The sequence below is a fragment of the Lepisma saccharinum genome, chromosome 2 (assembly GCF_977018435.1).
Source record: "Lepisma saccharinum chromosome 2, izLepSacc3.1, whole genome shotgun sequence".
Lineage (NCBI taxonomy): Eukaryota > Metazoa > Arthropoda > Insecta > Zygentoma > Lepismatidae > Lepisma > Lepisma saccharinum.
Window position 1 is genome coordinate 123,398,069 of NC_139230.1, and position 26,681 is coordinate 123,424,749.

Genomic DNA, 26,681 nt, shown 5'->3' on the forward strand with positions numbered 1-26,681 from the left:
AGATATCCTCTAGTGTTCAAACCCAGTAAAACTTGACGTTAACGTAAAAACAAACATAACATTTATGTTACCACTTTGCCATTGGGTAAGCACTAAGGCTGAGCCAATATCACTTGGATGCTTGGGAATTGCAATGATAAAAGCTTTTTGAAATATTGATTGATATCAGAAATTATACTGCTCTAATTATTTGCATAAATTTACCAAAGTTTTTGCTTTAAAATATTCATGAATATTTTATGTTATGCTAATACAAAATTCAATATTTTTGCACATAAATCGGGCACGACTTCCAATTTTGCATAATTCCCAGGATAATTAGCCTCTGCGAAAGTGTTTTGTGCCATTTATGTGGATCCTGCATACAATCAAACAACAAAAAAGTATCTGCCAGTATTGATAAATAGAAAAGATGCTTTCTGATACAGATACCACTTGTATCAGCTCAGCCCTAGTAGGCACACACATGAGGCAAAAACAAATTAATTCCTAGAAGCAATACCCAATGTCTTCTCTCATGACATGCTATTCACATTAAGGGAAGTGTTTTCCCACAAACACTAGGGACCAAAATTGTATATATTGTTTCCATTGCAGAATTATTTATCTCAAGACAACTTCACGTCTTTGGTTTCTGAGGTAACATGGGAGAAAGTTGCCATGGAATTCCACAGTATTTATGCATGACAGTCTCGGCAAGTTTTATTCTTATTAGAACCTTATAAATGGTCCCGTGGCATTTTACTGTATGGTAACATGCGCAAGATTTCCTGTGATTATTTCAAATCCCAAGTATTTTGTAAGAAGTTCAAAATTTCAGAGATTAAATCTTGTTACTGTATCACTGCACTTTCATTTGTGCACCTATAGTCATAATGTTTTTTTCTTTAGAGAAAACACGAGCAGAAGTTGGGAGAGTTGAATAAATCCATCGAATCAAGCAGAAAGAGAAAAAGAGAGATCTGCGATAGCAACCAACGGCAGAAGCAGTTAAAATTAAGCAGCCTCAAAGATGGAAGATTCTCTTTTTCAGGTGAGTTATTTGTGAGAGCATATTGATGTTTGGGATTTCTATTTTGGTTTTCATCGTTCTTATACCACTCATGAGTGAACTGTGACTGTGATGAATGGAGAGAATGAAAGAGACAGTCACATCCATACTTTACCCACGATCCAAACCAATTGATGAAGGACAGTGGCTACTCACCGGAAATTCTGGGAATTATGTGGAATTTTGGATTCATTGGAATCGCACACTCTTCATATTGTTAATATTTTTATTGAGGGGCGGTAGTATGTAAGGTTGGAATAGAGAAAACCTCTGCTTGCATCCTTGAATTTTTGGAAGGTTTGCCTTGAAAACCGGGAATTATACTTGAATTTTTTCATGGTCTTAGAGTGGCCACCCTGTGAAGTAACATGCTAATGCTAGCATATCCACCATAGGGACTGGCAATTTCATAATTTTCATTTTACAATTCTTTTGTCTTCAACCATGGGCAGTGCGAGGGGGTGCTTGCGTGCCCCTTAATTTTCTTCTGCATCCCCTACGTTCAACTGAAAACCCTAACTGTTAGAGTGTATATTATGTCATGTCACATTGAGCACCGAATGTCAGGTACTGAATGAAGTAAGACCATTATTATTGTATGCAACGGGCAAGCACGTAAAGAGATGCAGCGGCAGCCTCTATAAAGATCAGCGGCAGATTTTTTTCTTCAGTCAGCATTGTTGTTATGATTGTTTTCTTCCTTTGTTTCATTAAGTGCTCTGTATGCGGTTTTCAATAATCGCCTATAGCAGAGATTCCCAAACTTTTTTTGTTTCACGGCACCCTTAGTGTTTCAAGATTTTTCCGAGGTGCCCAAGTCAGAATGTAGGCCTATCTAACACTTGCAACGCTCAGTTAGTGTGGTTAGGTTGCTTGCCTCAAGTAAAAAAAATAAGCACATACATTGGAGTGTCATTTCACTAAAATAGAACATTTCGCGGTGCGCCTGTAAGCCATCCAGTGTGCCGCAGTGAACTGTTTGGTAACCACTGCCCTATAGCTTGGTGTGAGTTATGTTTTTTTAATTTTTTTTTATTGTTATTTAAGCAAGTTGTAATGTGAAGGGTAGTTTTCTTGTTAATACATTCTATGTATTTGTTCCACATTACAAGTCTAGTAAACGTACCATTTCAGGCTTTTTCAGAAACTGTTACGAAGAGGCCCAATGTTCACGAAAATATTTTGGAATAAGTTATTGGGGATGGGATTTTATCCTGAAGTGGCAGACGGAAGGTACAATGTACTATGCACTCGTATTTTGTAACTCCACTGGTTACATTAAAAAGGTTCAAGAATTGTGTTTTTAAAGGTCAGGATAATTTCATTTTGTATTTCACTACATAGTTCAATGAGACTGCAACGTGTATCTGAATGTTTACACTGTGTGACAAATTTCTTGGAGTATAAGTATCATCATGGACGTCCAGGGGGAGTGCAAGCTGGGGGGAGGGGGCACAGCTTCTCGTGAAAATGGATGTCAATCTAAAGATATATAATTTCATTTCAGTCAGTAATTTGTTAATCAGTGGAGGCGATTAGGGGTGTAGTTGCCCCCCACTTTTCGCTATTTATGCTAGTTACTATGCTAAACCTTATCTACCAAGAGAAAGTAAACTGTTCTTGTCACACACACACCCCCCCTTTATTTTTGAAAGATTGCATGCATGTTAGTTGAATACTGATAATTACAATTATATATTGAAACTTTTAATTAATTCTTAATCTTTCATGGCATTAATCAAATTTCATATCCTTTCATTTGTAGGGGAAAATCAAGAGAGTATAGACAATAAGTTGCTTGAGTGGATAGTAGATGGGTTGCATCCATTCTCTGAGGTGGACAGACCATCGTTCAATGACTTATGGCAGTCTTTAACAAAGAAGAAGTTGATGTGCTCTGCGACCTTAAAGAAAAAGTTGGGGGAGCAATATGAAAGAATGAAATCTTCAATGTTAGACGAATTTGAAAAGGTCAGTTTTGTCTCAGCCACAGCAGATTGTTGGACTGCACATCATAGGTCCTTCTTAGGCGTAACCTGCCACTGGTTGGATCCACTGTCTCTAGAGAGGAAATCTGCTGCTCTTGCATGTCGGCATCTCATAGGAAGCCATACTTACGATGTTTTGGCAAAAGAGCTGCAGGACATATTTATCAGGTACCACATTCATAATAAAGTAGTGGGTGTGGTGACTGATAATGGATCAAACTTCGTGAAAGCCTTCAAGGAGTTTTCTGCAAGTGAGCCGGAGGACAGCCTAGAGTCGGATGTGGTGGAAGAAGAAATTACAGAAATTCTTGCCACAGGAGATTGCACTTTGCCACCACACATTCGCTGTGCAGCACACACTTTACATCTTGTTGCAGTGAAAGATTCAGAAAAATCTGCATCATCAGATGCAAATTACAAAAGGCTCTTCCGAAGTGCCTTCGCTAAAGCACAGGCATTGTGGAATAAATCCAGGCAGTCTTCCCAGGTTGCTGACATAGTGAAAAAACAGCTTGGTGCATGTCTGATTGTACCAAATGCAACACGGTGGAATTCAGTGCATTCTGCTGTATTGGCACTATGTGAGCATTTTACAAAGCATGAGGAGAAAGTGCATGCAATTTCTGATGCAGTTGGCCTGTGCAGATTTTCTCCACTTGAGATTGAATTTTTGAAGGTAGGTCCGATATGATAAAATTACTTATGTAGTTGGCACTCATTTCATACTCTTAACTTATTCAGTCATTGCAAGCTGTACTTACAAACTGCTATAATATTCTTAATTTTTGCCTTCAATTATTGTAGTGTACTTTTTAAGATTCCAAAGTGCAGAATTTGCATAATATTTTTCTCATAAATTTTAAGTGATGCATACACTTATGTGCTGGAATCAGAAGAAATTATTAACGTACATTTTTATTGTGGAGATTAGAAACTGTTTGCTGTGTTTTTCCAAAATGGATTTCCTTTGAATGATATGCTACATTTAAAGTACATGAAGGAATCACGCTTATGAATTGTTTTTAATATTTTCACCATTGTTTATTGCTATAACAAACATTATATTTACAAATGAATAAATTAATTCCTACAATGTTTTAAAGTAATGTACATTTTATTTTTGAAGGAATATGCTGAGGTTACACAACCACTAGCCAAAGCAATTGACATTCTCCAGGGAGACAAGAAGGTGTCCATTGGATATCTCCTTCCCACACTCCACCAACTTCTTCGGATCCTTGGTTTGAAATTGGATTCTGGAGATGTAGCTCATTGTGATGCCCTTGCCAGAGCTATTGTTGATGGTGTCAAGCAAAGGTTTGCAGGCATTTTGTGGGATAAGGATACAGTGCTAGCTGCTTGTTTCCATCCAAGGTAAGAAGTTATCTGGAATTAATTCACTGCAGTGTCTTTTATATCTTGATTATTCACATGAAAGATGCATGATGTTTTACTTTACATAACAAAACATCAACATTGTTAACTTCTCTTATAAGATAACAATTACATGCTTTCATATGTGCACAAATCAGAATATAGTTGCTTTATTTGATGTTCAAAATAATTTCTTGGCAACCTGTATTTTATTTAGTGCATGCCAATGTTAAACTTGTCTTTGGTTGAGAGGCGGATATCTAGTCTTGGCCAATGATACCTTGTTATGTGAAGTATACATTTCAGCTGTTTCTTTTCACTATTTTTTTTAACATTTGTCTCATACTCATTTGTTTTTATAAATATGTTATTTTATGCAGTTTCTCAATAGCCTAAGAGGTTTTCTTTTATAGTTTTCAGAACTTGATAACATGGTTATTATTATTTCAGTGTTCAAATGTAAACCAGCTGTCTTCCATGGTGCAGTAGTAGTTATCAATGATACCCAGGAGTCTTGGGTTCAAAGCCCAGCCTGGGATTGTGTGTTTTTTGTGATTGTCCATTCATCAATTTCACCCATCCTCATCTTTGCGATTGCGATTAGCTCTCTCTCTCTCTCTCAATATGTCATTTATTGTCTCACTTATTGTGTCCCGTGCTGTACTTTTCAAATATCTCCCTCTCATTCAAAATAAACAAAATCAATTAGTTCAATGTAAACCTGCAATAAACTTGAAATTGTTGCCCCAAAGTGGACATCAAAGTTTTTTTTTTTTTGTCTTCAGTGTAGTTAACCAATACCCTGATATAGCACTTTTATTGTATTTCAGATTCAAATTGTCATGGCTTGAATCGGAAAAAAAGAGTGAGGCACGGAGAAAGCTGTATCTCATGATACGAAGGAAAGTTCAGCTTGTCACAGTGAAGAGAATCAACTAGATGATTTTGAAGATTTTTTCAAGTTTGAGCAAACGCAATCGGAAACCGAACTACAAGAACTGTGCAGATTTCTAAAGGATGGTCCCAAACCCGTGGAGACACTGCAGTTACAGTAACAACTTCAAAGAAATTTTCACAAAATTGAACACTGTTATGCCGTCAAGTGGAGCTGTTGAGCGTTTGTTCAGTGTTGGCGGAAACTTGTTTTCTAGCAGAAGGACACGGCTGACCGACCAGAACTTCGAAATGTAGCTGTTGCTAAAGTTCAACAGACAGTTGAATTTGGTTTAAAAAACTTGTATTGGACAAACCAAACATGCATGTTATACACAGTTAATAAAGTGGTTTGTACATTCGCAATAGGACTTTCAATAGTGTTATAAAATTAATATCTTATCTCATACCAAAAGTTTGTCAGCAACTAGCTTCAGGACAGGTTTTCCTTAAAACTTTATTTTTTTTTCCCCAAATATCTATTGTGAAAGTTTAGTATATAGAACAGCAATACAGAATCATTAACTTGAGTTGATATAGAATGCCATGAGTGAGGGTGCAGCCCAATAGGTAGAGAAAAAAAGTGGACAATAATGCTTAGTTGTGCTGAAGGCTAGTATCAAGATAAGGACATCCAGATGATAGATGTAATGATATTACAGATAATGTATGTATGCACACTTTAGTTATTTGATATCTGGATACATTGACAAATAAGTATGTAGAGGATGTATAATCAAGTACTGTATTTGGATATTATACATCCAGGTGTATAGTTTACCAAGTACCTGAATAATTTTATTATCTATATATTAGGGCTAAGCCAATACTACTTCGAATCAATATCAGTGCCAACATACATCATAATGGCGATACTTGAAAAGATGTAATAATTCAAAGTAGGTCAGAATGTGTAATATTTTTTATGATACTGCCCCAGTGGAACTAGGCTATTGTCTTGAATATTGATTTTCACGCAAGATGATCGTTTGATCACCTCATTCATTTTACTCCCAATGTCTCTGGATATTTACCCTCTGCAGACTCTGGAAAAAGTATCAGTCAGCATCTATGATACCATTCAATGTATGGGACTCTGTATCAGTTCATTCCTACTATACATTCATGGTGCCGAAATGTGACTAATGCTGTCAGGTAATCCAATGACTATACAAAGGTACCTAGACATCCAAATTGAGGATATTGGATTTCCACTATTCAAATTACTAAAAATTTATTTATTAATTAAATGATTGATGTGTAGGAAATTTAGATATTGCTTGTCATAGTTCTCTGGGTTCATGCTCCTGATAATTCTCTTAGGAGTTTATGAAAAGATGCAATTGAAACTTTTTGTTCAAAATCCTTCCTTTATATTTTTCATTAAAAAATTAATTGTTGCCACCAAAAATGTTAAAACAAGTCAGATGGTAACTCAAAAAATATATCAATTGACTGGTATTGTGATAACTGCCTATTATCTAACTAACAGCTGGGAAGTTTCAAATATCTTCATGACTTTTTTGTTCATGCAGAAGTAGCGAAAAAGTAGCGAAGTAGCGAGTAGCGCACAGGAGTAGCGTAGCGAGCTACTTTTAGGTAAATGTAGCTGTAGCTGTAGCGAAGCTACATTTTGGAAGAGTAGCTGTAGCTGTAGCGAAGCTACTTTTAAAATGTAGCGTTCCGATCACTGGTGATATTTCCGTTACACAATGTAATTATTTTCCCATTGTCAGCTAATTGGCTGTGATTCATGCGAGAATCAAGTGTTCACTGTAGGTTGGTACTCCTGCAGCGGCGCAGGCAGCCATTTGTCTCAAGTTAATTCTGTGGGACTGTACCTGTGTTCCCAGTACCGGACAGAAAAACAAATCTTGTGACAAAAACATTAAAGCCCTCCTATGTTTTCAGGGATTTGTAGCAGGATGGCAGGAAGACGTAACAGAAAATGGGAAGAAGAAACTATGAAAAGGGCCATTGATGTTGTGCTTATGGGGAAGTTTAGTGTTAGGGAAGCAGCTGGATACTTCTCTGTCTCCAAAAGTTCTTTGGGTGATCGTTGCATGTGCAGACAACGACAATATAGCTCACTTCATGTGTGAACTCTGTCTGCAATGATTGCATTAAGCTCCCTAATGACAATATACAATATACAGTAGCCTATGTAACTTTTCCTACGTTGAAAGCGGCCCCGGCGCCCACCCAGCGTCGAATAACATTGGGTACCTGGGGGAAACCCTGGGGGGTAAAGGCGGTCAGGGGCATGATGATGCTGATCACATCATCCCCACTCACGACCAGATCAAGAAAGTGTGGGGAGTTACCCCCACACCCCCTATATGCCTTCATGGCGTGGTGCTATGCACAGGGGAGCACTTTACCTTTTTACCTTTACCTATGTAATGTTACTAATATTTGTGCATGTTTTTTTGGTTTTTGCAAGCTTTTATATGTTTCACATAATGTGTTCGGTACTCGGAACAGTTCTTTGAAAGACATAATTTGCATCACTGTTCAAAAGTCATAATAAAGCTATTATAAACAATGTCTTTAGGTGTGATTTTGATAGTATCTTATAACTCATGTTGTTATTTATTTTTAGCTTTTGATTTTGTTCAGAATCATTAACAGGTTTTCTGTACAATGAACAAAATGCTTGTGTGTCCGATACTGGGGCAATCTCCCCTATTAGTATTATCATCATCATCATCATCATCATCATCATCATTATTATTATTATTATTATTGGCTCGTTTATCTTGGTACTAGCCCCACCCCACCCTCTCACACAAAAATGCATAGTTGTGCCTCTAAGATGTATTATGTACATCTTTACTCTCATTCAGCTACTCAGTAGAAGATTTTCCATAAACTGACAAAGCAATAGCAATAGTGCCAACAGTCAATAGCTTAACATGTGAACAGCATTGTTCATTGTCAGCATATAGGATTGGACCAGTAAGGAGTTGTTGTTAAAGGAATAATAGTTACAAATGCACTTTCTGAAATTACAATTATTTTCATCATAATATTTTGTTCAAAAAGTTTAAAATTACAATACGTTTAGAATAGCTGAATTTACATGTTACTTTCCTCAATATATTCATGATATTGTAAAAAAATCATATTTCCTGCAGAAATGACAGTTTTCTTTAGTTTATGTATACATATATTTTGCAAATTTGTGTCTTTTTTCTACTTGTACGTTGCTTTTCCTTCACTTTCGCTAATCGCAACAATGAGGATGAATGATATATATAGTGTTTGTTCTCATCTATTGTCAATTTTCTAACACTTTGAGTTTATCTAATTGCGAGAAAGAGGAACAACGAATAGTGATGAATGAATGATGAGGAGCAGTGCGCTAAGTGGGGGTAGAGTAGGATAATATCCCCTCATCTACATGCTTTTTCTTTTAGCTTTTAAGTTCTTGTTATGCAGCACATATAGGCTAATTGGTACTGGGCTTACAGTTTAGATCAATGGTGATGATCAATCGTTGCCAGGCCAAGGGGGAACCACATTGATGCCACCCGCGCGGTCGACGGCCATCTTGATTCAACTTCAGAATTTTAAATGGGAAGGGGGTGATATGATATATCAAATCAAACTAGAATTTCACGAGAAATGCAATGGTCAAGTTTTTTTTATGTATCTTTAACCAGTAAAAAGTTATGACTGAATTCTTGTACCAATTTGCTCCTTTTCGAGGTGTTAGAAAAATGCCTTAAAATTTGTTTAGCACATCGGTAACGCATCAAGATCAAAGTGACATCTAGGGAGAGACGTTTGCATGCCATTGCACAAGATTTTAATCGGATACATCCATGAAGAGCGGGGCATTATGAATGATTATCGTGAACAATTACAGTGTGACGCTTCTATTAAATGAAAAGTCCTTCACAGTGACAAGGCTAATGTTTATGTTCATAAGGAAGTTCATAAACAGAATAATCGATGCTTTTTATCTGATAATCCATCTTAGACAGGTCAAAGCTGAATGGTTAGTGCTGGTAAGTTAATGGTGTGGCATGCTGTGTAGAACACGATTGGCTCGTCATTTTCTATCAACGGAACCTTAAATGCTTAGGGCTACTTGGATTTGTTAAGTAAACAGGTTTTTTCATCCTTGCTTATGGAAGAAGGTACTTTTTACAGATTTTTTTCAATAGGGAGGAACACCAGAACACTATGGGAATGTTGTGAAGCAGCTTCTGTCCAAATTTAGTTATCAGATGACAAGGGTTGCATATTCTGTTTATGAACTTTCTTATGATCATAAACATTAGCCTTGTCACTGTGAAGGACTTTTAATTCAATGGAAGCGTCACACTGTAAATAGTTCGCGACAACCATTCATAATGTGCAGCTCTTCGTGGATGTATCCGATTAAAATCATGTGCAATGGCATGCGAGCTTCTCTCCCTAGACGTGACTTTGATCTCGATGCGTTACCGATGCGCTAAACAAATTTTAAGGCATTTTTCTAACACCTCGAAAAGGAGCAAATTGGTACAAGAATTCAGTCATAACTTTTCACTGGTTAAAGATACCTCGAAAAAACCTTCACCATTGCATTTCTCATGAAATTCTAGCCTGATTTGAAGTAGTTGAACTATAAGCTATAAAAGTTGTTTACCTTGAAATTATGCAAATGAGGGTAGGTATATAATAATTGAAGGTTACCGAGTGTTGTAGGCGAGTATGACACAATGAGGGTGAAGGGGGGTGGGAGTAAATGATAGCGTAGGAGATTGTAGGTAGATGGAAGAGGTGGGGGTGAACATAGAGTTGTAGTAGGGGTTCGAACCCCGGACGAGGAGTCTAATGTTGTATCGACTGAGTCATCCTGTCGTGAAACGTTAGCATGTGTAATGGGAGGAATACAACTCGAAGGTGAGCAGATTCTGGAGAGGAGGGATGTGGGAAGATTGGTATAAAAGTTATAGTAAAAGAGTGGGAGTGTGTTATTAAGCAAAATGAGCGACGTGGCAGGGACATCGTGTGGTGCGGACATGGCGGGTTGTATGCTGGCTAGTTGCGGTTGCTTTCCAGATGTTTTGGATGAGACGTACGTGGTGAATACACTGAAGGGTTATACACCCATGTATAATGTAATGTGTTATGGCTGTTTCCAAGGGTATGCAAATCAATTGGGTCATGAATGTTTGACGTATCATTCCGATTATTGTTCGGGAGAGTATGTGAAAGAAAATTGTCCGACGTGTTTGGAGCATACGATGGAACGTCTTGGAGGCTACTTTCGTGATCGTGATAATACGCCTCATCTATTTGATTATTATCAACGTACCCATCCGGAGATTGTAGGCCCATCCGGAGATTGTAGGCCAAGAGGGAAAACGTAAATTTTACGTCGTTCTGCAGAATATATGCTAGAAAAGTGAAGTGATGCGGGAGTTGGGAGATTGTATCCGACTCAACGAATGGTGCCCTGGTGTCTCAAAGTGAGTAAGTATAATATGGAAAAGAGAAGTATGTGTGTGTATCCTTGTTTCAAGGTGAGTAAGTATAAAATGTCGTTGTGGTGAAATGTGGGTGTCCTTGTTCAAAGTGAGGTAGTTTCAAAATGTAAGTACGTGATTGATCAAGGTGAACTGGGTGTGGTACGGAATGTTAGAGTTGTTTCAAGGTGAGTAAGTATAAAATGTCGTTGTGGTGAAATGTAGGTGTCCTTGTTCAAAATGAGGTAGTTTCAAAATGTAAGGTGTGGTACGGAATGCTAGGGTGGGAGTAGTCGTCCTCGTCTCAAGGTGAACAGGTACAAAAAGGAAGGATGTGATGGGAGAATGTTAGTGTGTATGGAATGCAGAAACGTGTGTGTTTTTCCGAGGTCGCCAGGTATTACGAGGTGCCAAGAGTAATGTTAGTGTCGGATTGTTGTCGTTTCCGTGATCGTGTTTTGCGTTTGGGGAAGGAGTTGAGTTCTTTGTTGTTGCGTCGGTTGGGGTTGTGTGAAGGTGAGTTGACGTCATGGTTGGGTAGAGAATATAAGTACAGTTGTGTTGGATAAACGTTTATATATGTTCGACTGTTGTGTTGGTAAGGTGGTTTGATTGGTGAGGACAATGGTTGCACCACACGGTAGTTATTTGAGTGCGTGTGATTATTTACTTGACCAGTACGAGAGAATAGGAACGACTGGAAGTGTGGATAGGAAACCTTTGATACTGCAGGAGGTGATTCGATTAATGGGTGAAGGGGAACCTTGTAGCAAATTGGATGTATTGGAACGTCTGAGAGTGGAAGTTGCCGGTGGAAATCAAGATGGTGCAGGTACATCATCGCGATCGAGGTTGACGCGGGTAGAAGATGGAGAAGACGACGAAGGTGAAGGAGAAAAGAACACAAAATCGTTGTGTTGAGGTGCCATACAATAAATATGTGAATTTGAAAGAGGTGGGCGTTCGTCGTAAAAAAAAATACAATGCGAAATGTACAACAATGACGTTTGGTTTTAATGGACCGGATGGAACACATGCGTTACAATGGGTGCACCAAGGTTTGGACCATGTGGTGTCACATATCGTCGGACAGTATAAAGCAACACATAAGATTGGTATTGTGTTGCGAAATGTAACAGACGAAAGTATCAAACCTGTTGGTTTATCGTTACGTCGAATGAGTCAAATGCATCCTGATATGTTATGGGATGTGGTTGCTCGAGTTCTCCAATCAAATACTACGTTTCTATCTACGGATCTGTTGGAGATGGAGGTGTTGGTAGTTCTGATTTGTACACGGTTGCATGCTCTGATGTTCTAGCTGGAAAACAAAACTTATCTGAAGTAGACTGCTCCTATAGTGCTCGAGTTATAACAATTTTCCTCCAAAAATGCAAATCACTTATTTCTCGTAAAAAAAATCACATTTTGGCTTATTATTCAACTTGTATGGCACCCAAGAACATGAAACATGTTTCATTCTCTTGAGAAACGTCCATTTTTTGAAAAGAATACTAAAATTCGCGCCTTCTTCCCAAAATAGCGGGAGAAGAGAGGGCAAACTCCAATTTTTTTTTCCATTGAAATTCGGGGGACGTGCCCCACCCCCTCCTCGGTCCGGTGTTCTAAATTATACACGGTTGCATGCGGTGATGTTTTTGCTGGAAAACAAAAGTTATCCGAAGTAGATTGCTTCCATAATGCCAGAGTTATAACAATTTTCCTCCAAAGAGTGTTCGAATTTAAAATTCCCGCCGAGAAGCCAGGGCGAAAGAAATTTCTCTCTCTCTCTCTCTCTCTCTCTCTCTCTCTCTCTCTCTCTCTCTCTCTCTCTCTCTCTCTCTCTCTCTCTCTCCTCCTGCCATCACTGGTTTCTGGCGCCGTGGTTGTGTTGCGCATAAAAGGGGTCTAAAAGTTGAGGCCGAAACTTACGAACGAGATTTCCTGTTCCCGTGCAGGGTTCCATAATGATATCTTTAAATAAATAAATTTTAAAAAAAAAAGTCAATGAAGACGAAATTCCCTGACATTTCCCTGACCTTTTTTGACACCTCCAATTCCCTGACTTTTACCCGGTTTTCCAGGTTTTCCAGGTCTGTCGCTACCCTGACTTAGGCACCCAAAAGTCAACCTCACTTCCACGTAGTACACCCTGGACTGAAGACTAACGAGGCTCTGGCGACTGGCCCCATAGCCAATATAATTTTGTTTGTGTTGTCCTGTGTTTTGTCCTTATTTGTGCTGAGGGCTCCTTTACAGCCTCAGCTTTTAACGAAAGTCAGAAGATTTTAATATTTTATGATTTTAGTTATGCAACGTTAGAGTTGTTATTTGTAACGATAAGGGGCTGGACCCCGAATAATGTGACAGGTGCAAAATAGCCTTAGTGCTGACGCACCCAAAATTTTAAATTCAAATTCAAATTCAAACCTCATATACAGAGTGAATTGGAAATATTAACACACTTCCTAAAACAAGCAATAACTTTACAAGTTTTAAGAGTATGATGAAATAAAATAAAAAATTAATCAATAGTATTTTGTAAATTTTAAGAGCTGCAAAAATGTTAACATGTAACCATGATAAACTCACCCCAGAATCTCCTACTTCAAACCAATCAAATAGTGGATTCAGGCATGAATTCAAGGGGAGAGCCAGGGGGCATTGTTTAAAAATTTATCAACATTTGGAAGCTGCACAAGAAAGTACTGTCAAAGGTAGCGCCACGAGAAGGACAATTAGTTGTATTACTTATTTTCTGGAAAGGGTGCAGAACATTCCAGAATATTATAAGCATATAAATACACAGATTGGATTTCCCAGTCGATCTGTACAACAGAGTCAGTTAATGAGACTTCAGGGGTAAGTGTGACAGTTCATACAGTCAATTAGTGATCAGTCAGTGTCCATTGACAGTTTTATAAGATCTAGTGATTCGAAAATAAAGAAGACTAGTGACTCAATTTCTTGTAAAGTACCAAAGTCTAGGACTATTTCCAGTTTGGCTCCAAAGCTAAAGACATTAATGACAGTGGAACTTAGTGTAGTGCTAAGTTTGGGCCAAGAGATCAAAGGTCTCTAAAGTGAATATTTTAACAGTACCAGGTATTGGAGAGGTTTATTAAAAAGGAAATAAGCTGCACAGGTCAACTGAAAAGTTTTGAGTGATGATTTACTTGTGCACAGACAAAATTTTGTGTATGTGGTCCGAGACTTATGTGGGTTGAAAAGGGCCTTTAAGTCAACTTGTTTCAAGACACACTCAAACTCAAACACTAACTGCCTCAAAAGGGTAGCCATTAAGGTTGAAAATATTATGAATGTCAAGAAGAACATGTTGTATATGTAGAAATTTCAGCAAAAAATGTAGGCTCGATCAGGACCCAAATCATGGTATCTGGCATACTATTCTATTTTCAATTGTTGTACCAACTGAACTACTAAGCCAGCCCTGGCTTTGCCTGATTTTTTGCTGTCACTGTTGGTAGCTTGGTTGGTAGAGAAATGGCACGGTAAGCAAGAGACCCTGGTTTGGATCCTAGTCAAGCCTGTATTTTTTGCTAAAATGTCTACACAGTACATCTCCTGTGTGTGCAAACTCATAAGATGTTACCTGTTTAATCAAAAAGTGCACAATCAAGAAGGAAGAAGAAAATTGAGAGTGAGGGGCATTCCCACTAGTTGATGAAAGATTTTTCTCTTGTGGTGAATACAAGCTGCCATTTTGAGGTGATGATGACACCCAATTGAAAGCAACATGTTAAGCTTGAGGATTTGACAAATCAAAATCAGGCTTGTGCAGTCTGTCATGCCACTATGGTGTGAAACATTGCCGTTGATTGGCTCCTTCCAAATGACACAAGTAAGATGTCCCTTCAGTCCGAAATCTTGCTAAGTCATGAAGATCCAAGTCACAAGTATGGAAAGTTAGGACTTTCTTAACGTTAGGTGTAAAGGCAGGTGACAATACCCTAAAGGATCATATCCAAACCTGCAGGAAGCATGCATGTTACTTCAGTCCAGTTATCCAATACAAAATGATAAAAACTTCTGGTGAGCTGATTTAAAAAAAAAAATGTTGCAAGATAAATGAGTCAGCATTTTACCATATTGGGAGACGAAACTTTAGATGTGTTAGGAATGGAAGAGTGTTCACTATACATTAATTTATTTTGGAATCCAGCTGTATTCGAAGAGACTTCCTTTGTTTTGTGCCAATATATGACATGACTGCTAAAGCTGTGACAGAGACAATTTTAAAGACTTGTGAGTGCTTAGGCTGAATATGAGCAATTTAGTGGGTTGCGGCTTTGATGGAGCTGCAAACATGGGAGAACACATATGATGAATTTGATGAATGGATACTCACAAACATCCATGCCCAGGCTGGGATTCAAACCTGGGGAGTCCTTGCATCATAGAGTGATGTTCTAACCAATGTTATGGAAGACCATGAACTGTATAGTGATAGAACTCATTAGAATCCATTGATGCTTTCACATCTTCAAGGTTTAGGTAGATCCTGATTTATAAAAACACTTAAGGTGGGGGCAGGGGTCTACAGAACAAGAATGCCATCTGCAAAAGGGCATCCACTGGACAAATATTGCTTAGAAAAGAACCATAAAATGAAATGCTGTATAAATATTTTAAATTAAAACTAATCATTATACAGGGTCAAGCAATTTACCATAACTAAAATAAAAAATTGTTTCTGAGGATTAAACTCTCCTTACCTAAATTAAAAGCTGAGGCTGTAAAGGGGCATGGAGTACATATAAGGACAAGAAACATGACAAAATACAGCAAAACACACAGCTCTACAGTGGACTATAGGTCCAGATTGTAGGTCTAGATGCCAGAGCCCACTGTTCTGTACTACATGGAATCAAAGTCGATTTTTGGGTGCCTTCTCAAAAGGTCACCCCTTACACCACATTGAGCCTGGGTTTAGTCTGTTATCCTCCAAGGTGTCTGTCCAGCAAATGGAACAAGTGATAGTCTTATTGTGCAATATCTGGGGAATATAATGGGTGCTGAAATGTTTCTGAATAAATACAGGTCTCAATAGTCATCTTAGACCCATGTAGTCTCACTTTCTCATGGAAAAAATGCCACATTTGTGATTCATTCAGTTTTCAATGTTTTGAGGGCATGTTCCAGCAGTGCAATAGTGGCATTAATTGTTTGTCCTGTTGGCACATTTTGTATTGCATGAAACCACAAGCATTGAACCAAAAAATTGGATGCAGTTGTGGTTTCGATTATGGACAGCTTCATGCATGCAGTAAAGATGATGGCAGATGTGCCCGGGAGTGGTGTACAGGACTCACTTATCACATGTTTAAAGCCTCAAAGAATGGATCTTTCCACTGATTGGATAATGAGAACAGACATCCTCTGTCACAGGAAATGTCAACTTTTGCAGGAGATGAAGGCTAAGTAGATGGTTTCTGCACTGATATGGAATTACTGAGACACTTCACCAGACTTCATGGAGCACAGGAATTACACCAACAGGAACAAAACATACCAGGTGGAGAGGTTGACCCTTAACATCAACAGACTGCTTTCAATACAGTTTAGGATCTTGGAAAACTGTAAGAACTATTTTTCAAGGGGGCCAGCAGAGGGAGAGCCAGGGCTGGCATGAGATATCTGGAAAACTTCATATAATTGGAATGGTGAAACTGTAGCATGGAATCATGGATGAGGGGTGCCATAAAAGACAGCAGATTAACTGTTCTCTGTTTGGTATTTGTGCACCATGAAAAAAGTACAAGAACACAAAGAAATGCTCACCATAAAGAGAGTTGTTTATGGAAAACAAGCAAATCGAATTCAGTTTTTATTTACATAGTGGACTTAAGTCTGAACTTGACAACCATGCCAAGGTATATTTAATTAAATTAAAAATTTTATGATTTGTAAAATAATAATAATAATAATAATAATAATAATGGTAAAATATAGGGATGGGCCGATATGAAATTTTGGACAATACCAATAAAGTACCGATATAAAATTTACCAATAACGATAACCGATATTCTACCGATCCAATATAAAATTAGAAATGGTCCTTGATGAACCTGAAATGTTAATTAATCTTAAAAAATGTGTGTTTCGAGGTGACCGCAGTGCAAAAGAAGTTGAATATTTAGACATTTACTTTTTTAGAAAGAAGCTCATAGAGATTAACTAACTAACTAACTAACTCCCTAGCCTTCTTAAACCCGAAGGTTCATGGCTGCAGCAACACAGGCCTTCCATCTTTCCCTAGAGATTATTCATAAAAATTACAATAAAAGGCAGAATTTTACACTAAATTATAAGATATTTATCGATATATTGGATTGGTATAATAATCGGTAATTTTACCGATAAACCGAAACACCGATATGCCTATATCGACCAATACTGATAGAGTACCGATTAATCGGTCCCATCCCTAGTAAAATATGAGTTTTTATAATTGAAGGGCAAGATATGAAACCTAACTCTCCCCCAGTGCTCGAAGTGAAAATTCCTAGCTGGGGGATTCTTTGGTCAGTTTGAAGAAAGGTGGCTACCATGCCACCCTTACAGAAATTCTTACTGGTGACCTTTCTCTTTTTGGTTACCCGATAGGCAAAATATCAAAATCTCTAATTCCACAGCCAGCAATATTGTCACAAAAGAGAATTGCATTTCAGAGAGTTTTGTATTATAATGCTAAACTTTAGATCAATGAATAATCTTTTAATAGAAATAAAGCACACTTGTGTACCAGAATTTCAAATAAAACCAATGTAATGGAAGTAAAATATATAAAATCTAAACTACAGCAAATATGTAGATGAACATAGAAAATACAGCAAATTAGGAATGAATCAATATCAAGTTTAAACCATTAATACTGAGAAGAAAAATTATTTCACAAAGGAGCAAAAATTTTAAAATGAATGAAATATGAGAAAGAGCAGTGTTAAAAATCGCTGAAAGTCTGAATACATATAAACTTCAATGGGGAATTATGGATTTCTGCACATTTTTCAAGTCTAGAACATATATTGATACATTTTAATAGAACTTTGGTAGTATACAAACTTGCTGTCACAACAGTTTCTACAGCCTTTTGCAGGTAATAGGAAAAAAATGTAACACTTGTGCTTGTGTAGTAATTAAGCAGTTTATGTTGCAGGTTATGGTATGCATGACAGAAATAGATTTATGAATGTATAATATGTGTATATGTCTATGCATGGAAGCTATTTGTATCCATCACACAATGCTTGGGCAAAGGAAGGCCTCGGTAAGGACAAAAATTGGACAAATATAAAACAGATGCCAGTTCTGGCTGTGGTTCCACTTTGTCCTATACTAAAAATGTACCTACTTGTACAAAATTGTAGTTCTTGGATGCAAATAAATCATGTCATATCATATGACCATCTGCAAGTTTTCAAGGTCTACTGCCAAGCAAGGAAAGTTATTATTTGAGCAGTCAAATATTACACCCTGTCAAAATCTTACATTAAAAGAGAAAAATAAAGAAATAAATTAAAATATCAAAAGTAAATGACCATTTAGTTGATTTTAGTATCCCCAAGAAATACTTTCACCTGTTCAGATTGCTGTTTGTCTACCAACCCAATAGTGTTACATTAGAGAACATGCAAGTTGCAATGCATATTCACCTTATCATGCCTCTTGCCACTTCAGCTTCTTCAACTGCTTCTTTCCACTTTTTTTGTACTTTAGGTGTGCAGCATGAAATTGCCTTTGTGGTCTTCTTCTACAAACAGGAAAAAAATAAAATTATGGTGAATAATATATCATGTTTCCTAATCCTATTACAAAATAAAATCACAAATGTAAATATATTATTTTATCTTAATTATTTTAATGCAAATAAATATTTTTATTCCATTTCTAATTGCTTGCTTTGCAGTCAAAACTAAATGTAAATAGAATATTTCAATGTTAAATAGTGCACTTCCACAGTCTAATCAAATTGGTTACATATCATGCAGGGCAGTATACTAGGTCTTCCTGGGAGAAAAGATGAAGCTGTCCTGGGAATGTGAGCACGTAATTCGAGCAAATGCTCCTGTGTATATGCTAGGTTAGATTGGCATATTCTGAAAATTTGATCTGGTTTACCACAAAAAAAATATTTTGTGCATATGTATCATATATTAAGCCTTCAGGGGTCGCACAAAAAAAGTATGTTGATGGTCTCTCACAGTGTCAAAGATTGGGTCTTAAAATATTTTCAATTAAAGGTCTAAAATGTGAAACCCTCAATTATTATCATTAAATATTTTTTTGCTTCTATAAAACTATAAAATATACATTTTACTTAAATTAAATACACAGGACAAAATACGTAATATTCGACATAATGAAAATTTCAATGTTACGTGTGCAGCCATAAAGTTGGAAAAAATAGGTTTTTTTGAGTTTTTGTTTTAAGTCCACTTCATGCACAGAAAAGCTAATTGGGATTGAACCTATAGTTTAAAATGAATGCAAACCCTACGTGCCTCCACTGGGTATCGAACCCAGGATCCTTTGATTACAATGTGTTGTCATTATCACTGTGACATCAGGAGGCAATTGAAAAAAATAATTTATTTTGCAAATAAAATAAGGACTAAAAGTGGTATACGTTGTAAGTGCCAAAAGCGAAAGTGTTGGGAAATCGCATCATTCCGCACATCAGCCCGTAAGAACGTGAACACTAGTGACCTCTTTACATGCCATTTGAACTACTTAAGGGGTCTACCAGCCACATTTCACGTTTATCACATTATAGAGCATGCACTTTTCACAGTTTAACGTGGAAAACGGTGTTTGAATTATTGTGGCACTTACAGCGTTTACCAATAGTCTTCATACATTCTTATGCATGTTGCACAGATGGGTATCAATGGTCATTTGAATCAAACTGTCCATCTATTGAGCCACTTCCATAGGAATTTTCAGGAAAAGCTGTTTTATGTGTTCTTCTTTGTTCATGACCCTCTCATTACACTAACTGTTCAGTTATTGCACAAGTATCACAGTTTAATTAAAATCACAATGCACAAATAAATAAAAGAGCACTCTTCGATAGTTATACATGGAATGGCAGACCAGATTTTCAGTAAAATCTAGGTAGGCCGATAGTCACACACAGACTCTGAGACTGGGAGCTTCAACAAACAATCCCTAGTGGCTCAAAGATCTGACTACCACTGAAAACAAAGTTTTGGTGTAAAAGAGGAATGTCAGAAACTCAGCTAGACAAAGGGCGATGTAAAAAAACACACACCAGAATCTAGAGACTGTGCATGACAACAAAGGGTTAATTAAATATCATAGAAATAAAACACCTACGCAGGCATGTAGAACAAAAACAGAAGTCCTGACAACCTCTGATTTTCTGGCATTTTCTATCATTATCTTCTTCAGGGAATTCTTTGTTTTATGTGGTGCTTGACCAACATTTGTGTAACCTCTGTATATAATCTATGGTATAATTTAAAGAACAATCCTTAGTGGTTTCTAAACATTTTCTTAGGCATATTTTCCTCCGATTTTCCTACTATTAGTTGGCTTTATACATCCTTACATGGAGAAATATGCAATCTTGGAAACTTCTGTAATAAATGGTAAAAATGTCTCCCAAAGTATTAAGAACTTTTAAGTTCATTTTTCTGTTACAGGATGTGCATTGTGGTAGATTAATATTTTGGGTTCATACAGACATAACTCACACAATGTAATGGTTCTGTTATTTTAAAGAAATAGAACTACTGTTCCAAAGTTAGCTATATTTCATGCAACTTGTAGTGTAACTGATTGTTAAAGGTTTTGCTTAACTATTTCATTATAACTGAAATTAAACTGAATGTTGCAATCAGGAACAACACTTCACTCTACATAAGTTTTAGTTTTTAATTTCTCTATTCTGTCTTTAATGTAAAAAGCTACAGAGTTGTTGCACGTTCCATTCAAAACCTGTGATATATTTTACAATTTTGCATATACATCTTGAAGTTGGTTATATTTTCATTGATGGAAATGAAGTAAATGGAGTCCTTATAACCCAAAATTTTCTGTGACTGTACATATCCCCTCAACGTGAATGGTACTGCCATCATAGAAATAGTTGGAATACTTAGTGGGGAGATAAGAAAACAGAAAGGGGAGGGGTCACTAAAAGCCAAGTGGGTTACTTCTTGCATGTGATTAGATTATTTATAATTATCAATCTTAGAGCAAAGAAAATCCAAGAAATACTTCACAACATATGTGTAAAAATAGGTCTAGAAATTCTGTAATGTTAAAATTTTGAATTATAGGATATATTTTACGAAGTGTAACAAACATAGTAGAGATTGTTGAATAAATTCTCTCGGGCTATCGACCAGGTCAATTCTGGAAAGTAGTAGAGATAGCACATAGTACTTTTGTATTTTTATTATTTTATATCACCTTACTGACACATTTTACTAATTATGATGATTAGCACATGAACGAAGGGGTAGGTACCACAAAGAGTTTTGCAGTGCTGATATACACAAAAATGTTCACTGAACAAAATATTAGACACCTCCTGTTTTTATACATGATAAACTTCAGAGACTTACAAATGGCACTGTACATGGAACACTGAGCATGCTGATGAATAACTGGATCATTTCCTACAAAGTTCATAGATGGAGCAGTGGTGGTGTGCAATCAATGAATTCTATGTGATTAAAAGTATCCGGACACACCACAAAATGTGTGTTCATCATAGAGGCTGACACAGTACTGCCATCTACCACGTGGAAGGAACACATGGTCAGCATTCTCAGTAGTTCACAGACAGCATGAGACAGCAGTATGGGATGGTCTGAGGATCTCACAGACTTTCAGCGTTGTCAGGTGGTTGGGTGTCACTTGTGTAAATTCCACCCTCCTAAACATCCCTAGGTCCACTTTTTTCGATGTTATAGTGAAGTGAAAACGTGAAGGGACATGTACAACCCAAAAGCATGCAGGCTGACCTCCCATGTTGACCTCCAGAGACCGTCGAGTGTTGAAGAGGGTTGTACAGCATAATTGTCAATTAACCATCGCCACCATCCCACAGGAATTTCGAACTGCATCAGGATCTACTCCAAGCACCAAGGCTGTTCGATATGAGGTGAGGTAACTTGATTTCCATGGCTGAGCAGCTGCCATTAAGCCAAACATCACACAAGCAAATGCCAAACGCCACCTTGCGTGGTGCAAGGAGCATCAAAACTGGACCATAGAACAGTGGAAAACCGTTGCCTGGAGTGATGAATCACGATACACAATGTGATGATCCAATGGTAGGGTGTGGGTGTGGCGAATGCCTACTGAACATCTACCAGCCTGTATAGTGCCAACAGTAAAATTCTTGGGTTGGCGGGGTTACAGTATGGTCATGTTTCTCCTGGAAGAGACTTGGTTCCCTTGTTACTTTACGTGGCAATGTCACGGTACAAGCATACATTGACATTTTAACCACTTTGATGCTGCCTACCATAAAAGACCAGTTCAGGGTTGACCAATGTGTCTTTCAACATGACTGAGCACCGGTCCATACTGCACTTGTTGGGGAGTGGTTTGATGACAACAAAGTCCCACTAATGGACAGCCCTGCACAGAGTCCTGATTTGAACCCCATAGAACAGCTCTGGGATGTTTTGGAATGGCGACATCATGCTACACCACACTCAACCACATCGATACCTCTGCTCATTTCGGCGCTCCATGAGGAATGAGCTGCCATTCCCCAGGAAACCTTCCACCGCCTGATTGAAAGTATGCCTGCGAGAATGAAAGCTGCCATCAAGGCCAACATTATATTGACTGCCACCGTTCCTGATGGAGGGTGGCCAAAACTTGTACTTCATTTTCACATGGGTGTCCAGATACTTCTGATCACATAGAGTATATGTTTGTTTCTCCTGAAAAATAAGTAACACAACAGAGGGTACTGACAAGGAGAGGGCATGGCTTGGGAAACTAGTTTGGGAGAGGACTTCGTGTAGTTTTATTGATATGTCAATGTACTAGCAAGCATCCACGTGTGTGTCATGAGGCATATTGTTGGATTTCCAAGTGAGCTGGTGGCAGCGTGGAAGCATATTAATTTTTAAGTTCTGGATTCAATTCCCTTTTGGTTGACCATACTTTCTTTCTATTATCATGAGCAACTATTCATTGCATTTTATGCATTGGAAAAATTCATCCAATATTAGCTATGTGAATTGTTCAGACATTTTCTTTCCATGCTTTTACAATAATTACCACTCTGGATCATGTACGAATAAAAAGCTAAATAACAGAATTAACTGTGAATATTATTCTTGTGATTTGTTTTCTTGAAAAAGAAAACATGGGAAATATGTATCGCTTTGCTATACATATAATTTTGTTGAATATAACAGATGGATAATTAAACAATTATTAGAAATATGAAAATAGTATCATGCAGAATGATTTGACATTTTGACAAATGATAAAATGACATTTCACCCCAAAAATGTAATAACATTTTCTATCATTTTTATTTCAATAAATTATTAAATAAAATGCAATAAATAGTTGCTTGAAATAATAGAAAGGAGCAAGGTCAACCAAACAAGAATCAAACCCAGAACCTTTGGTGCATGAAAAGAATACGTTTCCACAGGGCCAGCGGGACACTTGTACATTGTAACGTTTATAATATCCACATATTATAAACATTACATAAACTGAAAATTTGACGTAAACACCATAGTTCAATTTTCGGCCATCAGAGGCCGTTGTCCTCGATAGCTCTACCGGTGCTGCCTCTAGCGGCAGACTCGGTACAAGCGGGCTGTGCGTAAAACCTCGGCAGTGCTTCAGAGTCGCTTCTATCGACTGGAACGGAACGGCAACAACCCTTTGGCTCTACTTGGCCGGTGAGAGGCGTACCTAGCATGCTGCCTTGGTGGACGGAAGCCTTCCTTGTGTGTCACTCGTGAAATGGGCTACTACTAAGAGAATAGGACAATAATCGGAGTGCTTCATTACATGGCTATAGAGGCTGAACACTGTTGGTTTAGGTACGTAAAACTCTCTGCTGTGCTATAGGGACTTAATAACATCGTGCCAACTTTCCAAGTCGCCCCCCCCCCTTTGCCCTTTTATCACGCATAAGGTGCCCTTAAAAAAAAACCTTTTTTTTGTACTCTTATTCCCCTTCCCTCCCCTTGTTGTGTGTCGTCTTTTTGGGTGTGCAGTGAATGTACTAAGTGAACTAAGAAAAACTATTGACCAAATTAGCGAGAACTGAATTGCATAACTTTTGCTTGACCATGGATTCAAAATACTATTTTGGTCGCTAAAGATTTATTGTTGACGTAAATGATCTCTTAACAATTGTGTACTCCCCTTTTGAGTGGACGAACGTATTAATTGCATTTTGCTGATCTTGTAATGTAATTCTTCGACCCACGTTTGACGTTTTGGTCTGATCGCCCAAGGCTTGTGGTTAAAGTTCATTGCTTACAAAAAGAAAATCTACGAACCTTCCACCCCTCCTTTAGTCAATTTCGGGACCATTGTTCCATTTGCACCTTTCCATTTTTAAATGGTAGCATTAAAAGTCGGGATAATTGGGACAATATTAATGAATGGGAAAAACGACTATCATAAAGTAAATTAGCATGACAATATAAATGAAGACTTGCAGTGTATTTAACATGTCTGGAAGATAGTTGAAAGGTATTGTCTAATTGTCTAATGCATATTGTTTAATTGGGTCAGGTTAAAGACACGTACGCGTACTTGTTACATATTGTTAATGGTGTTTGATTAATTGATATGAATTTAAATATACACGTAGGACGTGTTAGGAATTTTTGATGTGGATGCACGTCGTCTTTGTGAACTTGCAATTTGACTTATACCGACCTTGTTAATGCTGGACTCTTTTACGAGTTGCTTGTTGTTTACGAAATACATATATGTTAATTGAGCAATGCATTTTGTTGTTGATAATTGACAAACATAAGTTGTAGTTTTACCTTACCTATAATCTATAGTAAGTAAGTCAATATATATATGAAATACACATTACGAGGCAATTATAATTTGAAGTCAAAAGTACCATTTTGATAATCGTAGACATATACGATAAGAAGGGTGAATTAAGATACGGATCTTCGAGGACAAACTAACGCAATGAAGAAGGCACGGCGTGTTATTCATTGCTGGACCCTTTGACTTTACATGTGCATTTACATATATTTGCGTGTGCATTTTCTTACAGGGCTTGTTTCGCGCTTCTCGTCGATTTTGCCTGTTGACTCCTGCATTGTCGTGCGTGAAGTGCGACACAAATTGTAATTTGTGATATATATAGTGTGGGTATTCAATGTTATCGTGAAGTTGCGATTGCCGCGCAGCTGCTTCTAGATTAAATATCGCGTGCAATCACAACTTGACACTAGCATTACAACATCCAAAAATATCTTCACCTCATGACATGCATTTGGATAGCTTCGAAATTTTGAAGCATTTTTTGTAATAAATGGCTGTGGCATATAAATACCTGTAGGGTACACTACCACTACACCAAGTTGCATGCCAAACTCAGTTTCCCAAGTCGTACTCTCTCCTTGTGAGTAGCAGAAAGGGGTAATTTGGTTTGGTTATGGCAAAGGAAATAGTATAAAGGAAGTTGGTGTATCAAAAAATACTGTTGTACAGTGTCTCTCAAAAGTTTTAGGACAACGACATTTTAAACTACGCAACCCAATTTACACAAGGCATTGGTGGGTTGCATGTAGAGTTAGGCTAAATTACAGGGTTGTCACATGCACAATAGATATTTATGAAATACGTGAAAGAAATAAAAACAAGTATTATTGTGTAAAATTATAAAAATATTACTATTATATCGCAAATGACACAATTCTTTCTTAAAAAAAAAGAATTGGTTTTCTAGTATGTCATCCTTGATGAGTCTACAGAAAGAAAAAGAGGTGAGAGAAAGTGAAAGGTGACAAAGGAGAGGAGAAAGAGAAAGTGAAAGGAGAAGAGGAAATATAGAGAAGAAGAAAGAGAGGATAGACGAGGAGAGGAGAAGTAGTGAGAAGAAAGGAGAAAGATTCAAGGAGAGATGAGGAAAATGGAGAAAAGAAGAGAAGTGAGGATGAAAACGAGAGCAGGGGAGGGGAGGAGATGAGAAGAAGGGAGTGGAGTGTAGAGTAAAAGAGAGAAAAAGAGAAAAACAAAAAATAGAGGAGAGAGTGCATTGGAGTCGGAAATCGAAGACAGGAGAGGAGATAAGAGGAGTGGAGAAGAGTGGGATGGAGACAAGATGCGAGAAAAGTAGGGAAGGCGATATGAGATAAAAGCAGAGGAGAAGGAGGGGAGAGAAGAAGGAGAAGAGAAGAACACATGGGACTGGAGATGAGAGGAGAGAAGAGGTAGTTGCAGAAAATATCATCTCAGCGTTAAGAATTGATGCATTGTTCAAAATTATCGACATGAAACATTCAATAACATTTTATAATGTATTGGAGAATGTATTACATTGGTGCGAAATGCCTTTTGGCTGAGTACAGATCAAGAAAAAATCTTCCACATAAGATCTTTGATTTTACCTGCGATTATATCACTAAAAGCATGAATGTAATTTTCATATTTATAAGAATTATCCAATTTCTCTCCACTTCTCGGTTCGTTGAAATGCAGATTTTGTAATTTAATATTTCAACTCCCCACATTGTTAATTCTAAACTGAATCATTCCATTTCACACGGCATGAACAATGAACACAGTGGGATATGTCTAAAACTTGCAAAAATTTTCTGCCATCGGAGGGGTTTGAACGTACGATCATCAGCTT

At 37.5% G+C, this 26,681-nt stretch overlaps 1 protein-coding gene across 1 annotated transcript in view; it reads right to left on the bottom strand.

Moving 5' to 3' along the window:
- Positions 1–26,681, bottom strand: part of LOC145983623 (nuclear receptor binding SET domain protein-like) — a 282,177-nt gene that overhangs the window by 210,987 nt on the left and 44,509 nt on the right. Inside the window, exon 2 of the mRNA XM_083116686.1 lies at positions 18,487–18,584. Coding sequence (XP_082972812.1) covers positions 18,487–18,584 — 98 coding nt within the window. The remainder of the gene's footprint in view (positions 1–18,486; positions 18,585–26,681) is intronic.